The 13,318-nt window shown below is 25.1% G+C and overlaps 2 protein-coding genes across 2 annotated transcripts in view; one reads left to right on the forward strand and one right to left on the reverse strand.

Annotated features, from left to right (window-relative positions):
- LOC129614142 (uncharacterized) overlaps positions 1–8,530 on the forward strand; it is a 53,399-nt gene extending 44,869 nt beyond the window's left edge. The window contains exons 4-10 of the mRNA XM_055528558.1: positions 6,425–6,514; positions 6,583–6,688; positions 6,962–7,114; positions 7,180–7,316; positions 7,946–8,057; positions 8,143–8,295; positions 8,371–8,530. Of these exons, the coding sequence (XP_055384533.1) occupies positions 6,425–6,514; positions 6,583–6,688; positions 6,962–7,114; positions 7,180–7,316; positions 7,946–8,057; positions 8,143–8,295; positions 8,371–8,530 (911 nt within the window). The remainder of the gene's footprint in view (positions 1–6,424; positions 6,515–6,582; positions 6,689–6,961; positions 7,115–7,179; positions 7,317–7,945; positions 8,058–8,142; positions 8,296–8,370) is intronic.
- Positions 1–13,318, reverse strand: part of LOC129614153 (GATA zinc finger domain-containing protein 8-like) — a 157,871-nt gene that overhangs the window by 137,527 nt on the left and 7,026 nt on the right. The gene's annotated exons all lie outside the window — the stretch shown is intronic.

The raw sequence follows: 13,318 nt of genomic DNA on the forward strand, positions 1-13,318 counted from the left end.
AATTAAGACATCAATCTAACAATAATCTATCAATAGAAAAATAGAATAGCATATAGAAAAATAGTTAAAATTTTTGATTTTAACAAGATTCAGTCTAATTTTTGATTGTGATTTCGAATTAAAATAACAATTAAATTAAAGTACAATAAAATATTTTTAAAGCATATACAATATTAAAGAAATATTTAATTTCCAATATAATCTCACAATAAAAGTACATATAAAAAGAAAGCATCATTCACTTGTTATTACCAAACTTATTTCAATCATAAATTAAAAATTACGATTATCGTCTTTTTAAATAAAATTTAAAAAAGAAAATTCGGAAAATAAAAAACTCATTCATTTTAAAAATTTTTAAGAATTATTTTTAAATAACGTGATCTAATATAGAGAGAAGTAAGAAAATATAACAATAAAAGTAATAAAATTCTAAAAATATCAAATATTAAAATTGATGTTTGCTGGTGTATGTATGTAAACATATTTGTAAATTTTTTTTTGGTTTTTATTTACCACAAAATTATGGCTTTTCTGGTTTTCACATTAAAATTTTAAAATAGGAGTAAATAGGAGTAAATAATATTAAAAAAAACGAGAAAAAAAATAGAGTTGACCTTGTCAACTCTGTGATACCCGTACGAATTTGTTATCCTATGTGCGAATAACTAATGTGCCATAACTAACTATGGGGCAGACTATGACTTTAAGTTGCCGTATTACCATATTAATTTATGCAAAATTTCAATACTATGTGTTATTCAAAATACTGGTTGTGCCAAACTACTATTGATGTTGTATGGCAGCTCCCAGAAAGAGCCAAGAAATTTTAGCGAATTTTACCAAGCACATCGGCCCTACTAATATACTCACTTGTGTGAAATCTCAATATCACAGCTTTTATAGTTTCTGAGATATAGTCAAATAACTTTTGAAGTTGTATGGCAGGTACCAGAAGGAGCCAAAAAATTTCAACGACTTTTATGAGACACATTGGCCCTACTAATATATTCGTTTGTGTGAAATTTCAATACCATAGCTTTAATAGTTTCTGAAATATAGTCAAATAACTTTTGAAGTTGTATGGCAGGTACCAGAAGGAGCCAAGTAATTTCAACGACTTTTACCAGAAACATCGGCCCTACTAATATATCCACTTGTGTGAAATCTCAATATCACAGCTTTTATAGTTTCTGAGATATAGCCAAATAACTTTTGAAGTTGTATGGCAGGTACCAGAAGGAGCCAAGTAATTTCAACGACTTTTATGGGGCATATTGGCCCTACTAATATATTCGTTTGTGTGAAATTTCAATACCATAACTTTTATAGTTTCTGAGATATAGCCAAATAAATTTTGAAGTTGTATGGCAGCTACCCGAACCGGTACCCCGATCATGTCCAATTTAAATAGGGTTCTGGCACTTACTACAATAAATCATTTGTGAAAATTTGGTGAACTTAGCTAAATTAGTTTTTGAGTTATCGTTCGGACGGACGGACGGACGGACGGACGGACGGACGGACGGACAGACAAAGCTAAATCAACTCAGAATTTGACGCTGATCAAAAACATACACTTGAGTCTATATCTAACACCGTTATTTCTTAGCGTTACAAACGGTAAGGCAAATTTAGTATACCCTTCGAACATACGTTCGTACGGGTATAAAAATGAAAGAATACAATAGAATACACACGCAAACTTATAAATAAAAATAAAACATTTATTATTCATATTTATGTGAATATTGCTCTTCTTTGTTCAACTCAATTTATACAAGAGACTGAAGGATAACACTAATAACATACCATTAAAAGATAATTTTTTTTTTGCTTTTTTTTAATGGAAAGAAAATGTTACACATATCCATAAAGTATTAAACTTTTTAATTTATGATGTGGTGTAGACGTGCACATACGCACACATACATACATATTATGTGTATAAACTTGTATAAAATATTTTGATTTTTCGATTTAAAATGAATTATTTTGTTCTATATCAGATTCTGAGGCAAATTTTATATTTCTTTTCTTGATTTTCTAGAATTAATTTTAACAAATTTAATGATAAACTACTTTAGCTATATAGAGTAATAAATTTCTAGGATTATCTAAACACACGTAATTTAGAAAGTGAATCGTTTGTTTCTTTTGAATCATTTGTTCAAGGACGGATTTTTAATATTCAACGGTTATTTCAGTTTATTTTTTATAAAATTGAATGGTTTGTTTAAGATTAAATTTTGAAAGTTTGTTGTTTCAATATTGAAAAAAAATTTTGTTACATATTACATGTAACTGAATTTCGACAGTAGAAATTTCAAACCGCTAGGTCTTGTCTTAATTAGTCTTTCTAGGCAGACTAAAATTGGCAATTTATTCTGTACCGTTCATTTTAACTTTCCAATATATTGAAATTCACTAACAATCTTTATATTGAAACTTACAACTTCACAACGAGAACACAATATTAACCGCTATCAATAATATGGACTATAACATTATAACTATAAATATGAATTTTGATATAGATTTAAAATTCATTTCCTGTTCTAATAATTTTGATAGCGATTTCGTGGTCTCGAAATTCATTTTGAAAACTATTCAATTCGGTTGAATTGAATAAATAATTTTGCTGTTGAAGCGAAATTTTCTTCCCTATAACAACCATAACTCAAAAACTCGATTTCTAAAATTAATGTTTTACAATATGTGCTGTAAAATATGAGAGCGAGAGAAGGATTGCATCATCATTAAAATTCTTTGGGAAAAATGAAAGTAAATTTAGAGTAAATTCTTTATTCAAACTATAAATCAAAAAATTTTTTGATATTTTATGAACATTGGACATACGCATTGTGTATTATTTATGACACTTTTGATAGATAACGTAGACCGATATTGCGAAGAATATACAAAAACATTAAAGTTGTAATCCATCTACACAAAATACATATTAAAAATTTTCCTGTGACCGTATATATTTTACATTTTTACCGACCGTATTGTGTAAACAATAGGTAGGTTATGTGATGGCAACAAATTTTGCATATCGAGTTTTCGGTGGGAACGTACTTCTCCATAGTAGGGAAGTGTAAATAAACTATTTTTAGCAACCTGTCGGTCTGTCGGTCTGTCGGTCTGTCGGTCTGTCGGTCTGTCGGTCTGTCGGTCTGTGTGTGCACGCGTGTATCTCAAGTTCGGCTGAACCGATTTTGATGAAATTTTATATGTAAGTTTGTTTCCACCATGGCACGGATCGATCAACTTTTGGTATATATCAGGCCTTGGGAACTGCACTTTTTAGCGGGCCTGTTTTACATTTTTGAACATTTTGAAGAAAATATTCAACCGATTTACTTGAAATTTTATATATAAGCTCAGCTCGACCGTCCGCAAAAACTCGTATATTTTGGAAGAAATCAGGCATCGGCCAGATATAGATTTTTCTGTATATAAAGAGAAATAATCAACCGATTTCATTGAAATTTAATATATGAATTCCTCATATTAAAGCAATGAACATATAACTTTTTTGGAAAGATCAGGGCTCGAGAACTGATTTGCGGGCCGATTTTACATTTTTCACCATATCCACAGAACAAATTGATGGAATTTCTTGGAATTTGGTATTTGAGTTCTGGTTGTAACCGAAACTAGCTGGCGAGCATTTCAGGGAATTCGGGTAGCACAAAGCGAAACTCTACTAAGAGCCAAATTTACATTTTTCTAAGCATGTTAACTATAAGCTTACTAATGTCCTAAAAATTGGAAAGGAGTATTTAACAGACATTTTTATAATATTCTGTAACACTTTCATTTAACTAGACAATACACAATGCGGTCGGTTATGTGCTGACCACATCAGATTTTTTTGTTTGTATGAATGTCATGAGTTATATTTTATATCAATATTTTATTTAAATTGTGTCCATATAAGACAGACTTATATGTCCCATGAATGACGCTTGACTTATAATAAATTTTATTATTAATTTAAAGATGTATTCCTACTATGTAAGTGTTTAAAAAATTGCCATTAAATAACATCATTTTTGTACACTCGTCGTTCTCAATCAGAAAATAAATCACTTATGTATCGAAAGCCTTTTATTTATTCTCATTTAGCAAACATGCCAACAAAATTCTAGTTCTAAAAAATATAATTTATAATTTTCTTTTATTAAAAACTACGATTTAAAATTAATTTCATAGCACAAAAACAAATTAAAAATTTTCTAAAATCTCATAATAAATACCATACTTAATGTGAAACCAAAAGTATGCGGCTCAGCGTCAGTAAAACTCAATTCACCAAAATAAACATGAATTGAAACTAATTCTAATGTGTGTGTATGTGTATACGTACATTTATATATTTTGTTTAAATCAATTTTTACTTGAAACATTCCTGTTTTTATTGCAAAATCGCTATGCAATACTATTCTTATCAGTATAATTTAAAGAATTTTCCATTACTACATGGTATTAGGCTCTCATGAAAAGATCATAAAATTCTAAATAAAAACCATACTCGTAAAAGTTCATTTTAAGTAGAGAAGATCGAAAATATATTATATACCAGTATAACACTAAGCAAATTGTAGTGAATGTAAACAATATCGTATTAGATTTTTGCATAATAAAATTAAATAATATTCTAAGAACGATAAGAATGCAATAAACTTGAACTTTTCTTTATATGTTTTCGATTTCGATTGATTATTTACACCTTATCAGTCAATTACGAATTGTAATTGAAAGAAATATGAGGAATTCTTTAGAACTAACTATTTTATAATATTATATTATGACCTAATAAATAAATAAATAAATAAATAAATAGATTTGAAATTTAGATTCAATTTCATGAATAAATCATTAATTTTTTTGCTAATCGAATTGCATACGATTTTGTGTGATGGTACCATATTCCGCAAGTCTATTTTATGACGGAAATGCGTTGCACCATGATAAGAAAGCATAAATATACTATTTTTAGCGAAACATAGGTCTGCTTGTCTATCAGTTTGTGTGTCCACACGTGTCGTAAGTTCGACTGAATTGATTTCGGGAAAGGATTTGATCTTTTTGTGGAATATACTAGATTTCTGGATGTAACTATTCTTTATTACATTTTTCTGAAATTTTATATATAAAATCCAGTTGAAAATAAAACAAATGTCATATAGATTTTTTCTCATATACAGAGAAAAATTCAGACCGATTTCCTTAAAATATATTTTAAATTTGAAAACATTAAAATGAAATAGAAAATTTTGCTGAGATAACAGGGTTCCGAAATTCACTAAGCTTTCACTAAGAGGCGATTTTCTAATGTTACACATGTTAGGAACTAATTTATGGAATTTCAAGAACTTTAAAAGTTTCCAAACGAAATTAATAAGGAAACTTTTCAAGGAAATCGGACCACGGAAAATTAATCTCGATAAATGAGAACCAATTTTTACCTTTTCCTTTATAGAATTTAAAATAAATGTTCAAGGGAAATTTCCTAATCTCATGCAACACTTTTTTCGGTTATATGCGGTTCATGCCGATTTTTTTTTTAATTTATATATAAGATATGAATATTATTCTATTATATTAATTAATTTTCATATTAAAATATTTTTGATTCTTAATGACAAAGTTTTAAAAATTTGTCAACAAAGACCCTTTAAATACAGATTTCTCTGGCAAATAATCAAAGTATAGTTAAAACCAAAAGCTCTTTGAAATATCTATTCCCCTTCTATTCAGGCATATAACTTCTAATGCTGGTTTAATTCTCGACTTCTAATAAAAGTTGTAATAATAATATTGTTTAAAATAAAAATTTGACTAAAAATTTGCAATTCATTTTATTGCACCTTTAACATAAAACTTCTTCCTTAAAGACTTATTTGGAAAGCAAACTTAAATTCTCATTATTAACTATAAAGTTAAATCCCTTTTTATTGCTGAAATCATGTTATGTAAATTATATAGCATATAATCCAAAAATATAAATTTAAGTAAATATTGAATTTAAGTTTGCTAACATTAAACGTATTTAATATCTTCCGATATAACATTATTACGATAATAATACGATTTGATAAAACTTTAATCTTTAGTCTAAAGTGCTTATCTAGTACATAACATTAAAATTATAATCAAATTATGTAATATAATAGAATTTTCATTCACATTTCCTTATCAATTAATTCATCAAAAAAATTCATTTATAAATGAAGGTATTATAAATTATTAAGGTCATTATTGTATTTCAAGTCCAAAAAGAATTCAGCAACAAGAATGCCTACAAGAAATAATTTAATAAATTTTATTTTAATATTTGCAATACTTTGCAATTTTAAATTTATTGATAGTGAAATTATTACAAATCCGAATTATATTGATTTTAAAACATCAGAAGAATTGAATAATATTGTTAACTCGATAATATTTCCGGGAACAAAATGGTGTGGTCCAGGTGATATTGCAGAAGGTTATGATGATTTAGGTAAATGATTATTATTTAAAATTTACATAATATTATTTTAAATTCCAAATTATGTTATAAACTCTTAGGTATATTCAAGGAAACAGATATGTGTTGCAGAGATCATGATCATTGCGATCACATACCCGCTGGTGAAGAAAAATGTGGCATAGAAAATAAGTACTACTACACAAGGTATTTAATATAAGAAAATAATTGTGAATATTATTCAATTCAGGTCCTGAAAGTAAAAAATGTTAGATTTATTTCTAAAACAAACAATAAAATCTAATAATCTTTTAATTCTTCTCAATATGTAACGAACTTTATTATACAAAAAATATTTTTCAATTTTAGCAATTGTAGAATAATTTAATTTATCAAATTTCTGAACTTTTATCAGAAAAGTTCGGTATTTTGTTATTCTGTTTATTAAAATATTTAAATTTATTTTTTTTTGACCTATAGGTTACATTGTAAATGTGATAAAAATTTCTTTGAATGCTTACATAAATCCACCGATATTGCAGCATATTTTGTTGGACAAGCATATTTTGGAGTATCAGGACAATGCTTTCGAAAAGATTATCCAATAAAAGATTGTATAGAATATGAATCTGTGTAAGTTTAATATTTTATATGAATAATTAAATTTTCTGTCTCTAATAAAATATTTTCTTTTGTAGATTTCCTGATAAACGTTGTGTCAAATATAGCTATAATGAAAATGAGCCACAATTTTATCAATGGTTTGATTTACCATATTATTTTTCGAAAAAATTTCCTGATTTAAATGGTTCAGAGAATGGAAATGTTACTGATTGTACATAAGCTATATTATAAAAATTCAGATAGTTGTCAAATTGTGCGAATGTTAATGTATAGGAACTATTTATTTATTTACAGTATTAAACTATGATCGTTTTAGTTGTTTTAAGTTAGTTTTTACAATGTTTAAGATTTAAATTGCATTCTAAAATTTATTTTGGAAAAATTATTACGGTTTAAAATTAATAACAATTTTGTTGTAACAATTTTTGAAACAATGTTTATCGCAATTAATAAAATTAATTTGTCATGTTTGCAATAAAATTTACGATATGTAAGTTACGATAAATAAGTTTACATAATAAAAACTATATTAATGCTCAATTTATTTTTATATCGTGATTAATTTACTTGAAAATAAATTTTAATAGGTTTATTTAAAATCTATTTATTAAATGAATTTACTGATAAAGTTTTTAAACTAAAACATGATTTTTAAAAATTTTCTATTTCACGGAATAATTATCAAATTACTGTTTAATTTCCATTCTTATGCGTTAAAGATAATATTTCCTGGAACGAAATGGTGTGGTTCTGGCAATAAAGCAGAAAGTTTTAATTACTTAGGTTGTGCTCATCTTAATACTTTGTTATTTTAAAAATATATAGAAAGAATTTAATAATTTAAATGTTTTTTTGACGATACTGATGCTTGTTGTCGTGCACACGATCATTGTGATCACATACTTGCTGGAAAAAGTAAATGTGGCCTACAAAATAAGGGTTTATATACAAGGTAAATATGGATAATTGAATAAATGTATCAGAAATTTTATATTTAAATTAATAAAATTTTTTAATTTATATATATACTCATGTAGATTGCATTGTGAATGTGATAAAGAATTTTTTGAATGCTTACATAAGGTTGATTCTTTAACATCGAATTTAATTGGTAAAATTTATTTTACAATAACAAAACAATGTTATCGTAAAGATTATCCAATAATAAAATGTAAAGAAAGTGTTAATATGTAAGTTAATTTTTAGTGGAATGATAAGTGCATGGAACCTTAAGATTTTTTTGTATATTATTCTGTTTTTTCCAGTTTAACAAGTGAAAGATGCATCGAATACATTTATGACAAAAGTAAATCAAAAATTTTTCAATGGTTTGATTTACCATTTTACAAATTGAAAGTTTTCCCTAATTTAAATAACTCAACATCGGATGAATCCGAAAATTGTTCTTCATTTAGTTTCTTTTAAGATTTTTTTTATAGCTTTATTTATAGCTTAACAGACAATAAAAATAAAAGTACAAATAAATTTAAATTTTATTTTGCAAAATTTCCCATAATACATGTGTATAGCAAAAGCAGAACTTTTACAAAAAGAATGATGCAATAGAACCTTTATTGTAGAAATGCAGATATGACAGCTTTTGTATTTGTGTGTTCTAAAGGAAAATACATTTAAACTGGATCCTGTAATTTAATTGAAGAAAAATAATATACTTTACTTATAGTTAATAGGAAATAACGCATAACAAAATAACAATTTAATTATATTCAATCGTTATATATTATCGGTCAACAATAATACTTGTAATCACAGTATTATTATAATAAAATAAAATACGCCGCCGGGAGCTAAATCAATAGCCACAGGAAAAGTATTTATCAAGTTATTTTTATACAATTATAAATTAAATATTCTTTCTTTTCTGTTAATTCCTCAAAAACATTTCTGTTACTGTGAAATACACAAAATATTTTAATCTTTGACTAAAATCTACACAGAATATAAAAAATATGTCAAGGATGCAGACTATACAACCACACTTACATGCAAAACCTTTTATTTACATTTTGTTATCCTTATTATTTTTTTCTTTTTTCTCCTTCTGTCTTATATCATTTTTATTACAAATTAATCGGTTTCGTGGGAACACTTTGTGTGAGAATTGATGAATTAATATTTTATTTTCTCTTTTGTTTCCTTAATTTAGTTTGAATTTCCCATTTTTCGCTTTCTTTATCATATTTTTCTCTTTATTATATTTTGTCTGTTTTCTGTCTACTTTTTTTTTCTACTTCCAATCCAATATTCTTTTTCATTTTTCCTTTTTGATATTTTCTTTTTTTTTCGTTTTTGATTAAAGTTAATAAATTTTTACCCATGATACCACTTATAAAATTGGTTTTGTATTGAGACATGTAAAATGATACAAAAGGCTTAAGGCCTATAATACGAAAAAAAAAAATAATTATTAGGTATGTTTAAAGTTGTTAAAGTGATGATATTATTTTACCAACGTTTCATGTTCAAAATGGCAAACATGCCTACTTATAATTTGCAAAAGTATATATTATATATTGCTTTGTATATACAGGGTGTCTGGTATTTACATGCATTGCTATATACCCTTTATACCAATGCTATGCAAAACTTTTGAACGAAAACCATGTCAATAGCTCAACAGGTTCTCGGCTGATGTTATCAGTCACAGGACAGCGCGACTTAAAATTAATTTCTGCTTCTGATTTTTTTGCAATTTTTGAAATTTTAAGTGTGAATCCGTTCCTGTGTCAGATTATCAAACATTTTAATAGCACAAAACAACCGCTTTCTCATGGGTATCTGTATTATAGTATTTAAGAAATCATGTGAGTTTAAAGATTGAAACATTTAAATTTTTCAACTTTTAAATTTTTAAAAAACGTTATGGTATACCTAGCATTTAATGAGAAAAACAGAATCAATACAAATATTTAATCTTTGAACAAACTTATACCTGAATATTTGTGACAAGTTCAAGTATGAGTTTGTAACAGTGAGCTATGAACATTAAGTCCATGCAAAAATTTTACCTACTCGTAAGGGTCTAAACAATGGTACATTGTATTGAACTTAGATACGATGCACCCTGTATAAGGAAAATAATATGATAGCGTACAATTTCGTGTTTTATTTCTTATTAAAGCATAGCTTTTATGGTATTGATTGATATTCGAAAATAAAAGTTTTATTTTTATGTAAATAGCAAAATGCAAAATTTGTATAAAAAAAATTTTATTATTTTGCTACACAATTTTTTTTTTAAACCGCTTGCATGATTAATTTACTAATTGATTATCTTGTTCACTGCACGAATATTTAAAAGTTATATAAGCGGTTAACTTCATGTAAATGCAAAGAAACCTTATACTTTATATATGTATAGTATTATATATAAAGTATAAGTTTAATATTACACACCATGATAATATTTATATGAAAAAGGCTGGAAAGTAAAATGAATAATTTTGTTTTTAGAAAATAATGCCATGAATACGGTTCCAAAAATTAATTTTTCATAATATAATTTCAAAAATAATTTAAGAGAATAACTAATCATAAATTTTATGAAAATATAAATTAAATTTTTCAATTTAATTGTTAATAAATTAACAAATTATAAATAACATTTTTATGATTGATAAATAAAGTTTTGGAAGATATTCTCAGAATTTACGAAAGAAGGATTCGTTATTTCTCAAAATAGTTCAGCTATCGACCGAAATTTGGAATGAATTTCGAATTATTTTTGTTCAACTCTTTTCTATTATTTTACTTCTATTATCTATAAAACTATAAAAACAAATTATGCGTCACAAGTTATTCGAATTCAAAACCGATATTTTAATAATTTCGAACGATTTCATAGCGGTATAACAAATTAATCGCAAATTTTCAATTAAAATTTTATTAGTAATTATTATTGAGTCAATAAAATTAATAAAAGCAGCAGGGTTTCTTGCAAATAAATACAAACAACGTTTAATTATAATTATACTCTCAGTATATCTACATCAGAAAATCTTATGCAATTGACTGTAATAAATATTATATGAAAAACTTGAAAGTTATTGCACTTAACTAAATGGTTTATATGCCAGTATATAAGAAAAATATACATTTAGGCATACACATATAATATTAAGTAACATTAAAGTTTAATATTACATTAAACGTTCCAAAGAAAAATATATGAACTTCTATGTACTATATGAAAAAAGAATTGTATATATTATATAATGTAAGACTAAATAACAGAAAAGTGAGTCATAAATTAACTAGGCAGGACATCGAGTTTAAGTTAAAGAAAATGGAAGGATAAAGATATAAATTAATAAAAATAGTAAAAGAGGCTACGAAAAAAAATTTAATTAAAATTTATTGCGTGTATCGTTACTCTAACTGCAAGCACATTCAAACATTAGAATATAGATGCGTACAAACAACAAATCTACTATATTTTAATTATATTTATTGTTGTTGTAATCTCTGTGAATTTACTTGCAAAACGTAAACAATTTTTTTTTGATAAAATATAAAAAATAGTAAAAATTATTGCCTACTTTTAGGATCATTTTTTAAAATTATAAATATTTTTATTATTTTAGAATTTCCTAGAATAGAAGTTCTAGCTATATTTTAACTTTTCTTTCTGTTTTAGCTAGGCTATATGAAAAAAAAATTGTTGTAATAATTCTATGATTGTAAATTTTTTTATGAAATTCTGTTAAATCTTATGTGCATAAAAAAGGTCATCAAATTTAATATTAAACATTTTTACCATAAATTTTTTCTCTCTCTTACAGAAAAAATTATAATCTAAGTATTATAATCTAACTCCCAATTGCACACGTTTATATTATAAAGTTGTGTGATTGTGAGGAGTATTTTATACTCTTAATCTTATTATTTATTAATTATAATTTCTGTTCTCATATACGATCGCATTTTTAAAAACAGAAGGCATTTATTTATAAATTGCCCTCAATTAGTCCAAAGTAATTTGGAGTACTTTATACTATACTTGCAAAAGAATGAAAACTATTGAAATTTTGAATTGCTAAACATATAGTTTCTAATATATTCTAGTTATGAATAAGATTTTGAATAAAAATGACTAATTTAAAGCGAATTACATTAAACTCGATTTATTGTAAAATAATACAAAGTTAACAATATTATTCAAATTAATAATTTACTTAATATAATAGTATTGGGTATACACCAAAATGATTTACGATTTCGTTTTGGGAGTCTTTTTTAAAATTATAACCTTTAAAATAAATATCAGACAAAAAACAATAAAATCGCTAATTTAATTAAAAATAAATTTTGCGTGACTTTATAATATATTCTCTAAATAAAAATATTTCAATTAGATTACATTATACAAATACATACATATATTGTACGTGTATCTATATATGAATTTATGTATAGATATGTGTATTCCTCAGGTGTAAAATTTCGTTAAATACAAAATATAAAATATAGATTTACAACAAAAAGTTTAAATGGAAGTAATTATATGTAGATGTATATGTAAATATAAATTTTAAAAAGTAGTTTGCTACTTAGTTTTCTGCATGGATAATTTATGGTACCAATCAGAATGTTAATTATTATTTTTTTTTTCTCTAAAAATTCAATTAAATTTATTCACCTTTGAGAAGAAAATGGTATGTATAGAAGAAATATGAAAATATAGATAAGTGATATAATTTAATTAAATGGTTAGACCTATAATCTCTTGGGAAGAATAAAATAATTGTAATGGAAATCAATTATTTTATTATTCCACAACCACCACTTTAATTTTTCATATATATATATGTATATATAATTATAGCAATGGCTACATACATTATTATTAATATCATTTTCTTTATAATATCAATTAGTTACCACATAATATTCAATTTCCTGTGATACTTTGAAAATGAGAAGACAGCAAAAATTTTTGTTATTCGGATGGTAGGAGAGGATGAGGAAGGAAAAAAAAGAAAATTTAATTGAAAATTAATCATATGGGTTATAAAAATTATAATAGTTTTGAAAGGAAAAAAATACCAAAATAATTATGACTAAATCCAGTAATGATTTATAGACTTTTATTGATAATTAATTATGATATAAAGTTTAAGTATTGTAAATATGCAAGGTTTTGAAATTTTAAGCTAATAAATTAAAATTTGGCATAATCATTTTAATTTAAAG

The sequence above is a fragment of the Condylostylus longicornis genome, unplaced genomic scaffold, assembly GCF_029603195.1.
Source record: "Condylostylus longicornis isolate FDR11 unplaced genomic scaffold, ASM2960319v2 ptg000104l, whole genome shotgun sequence".
In the NCBI taxonomy this organism is placed as follows: domain Eukaryota; kingdom Metazoa; phylum Arthropoda; class Insecta; order Diptera; family Dolichopodidae; genus Condylostylus; species Condylostylus longicornis.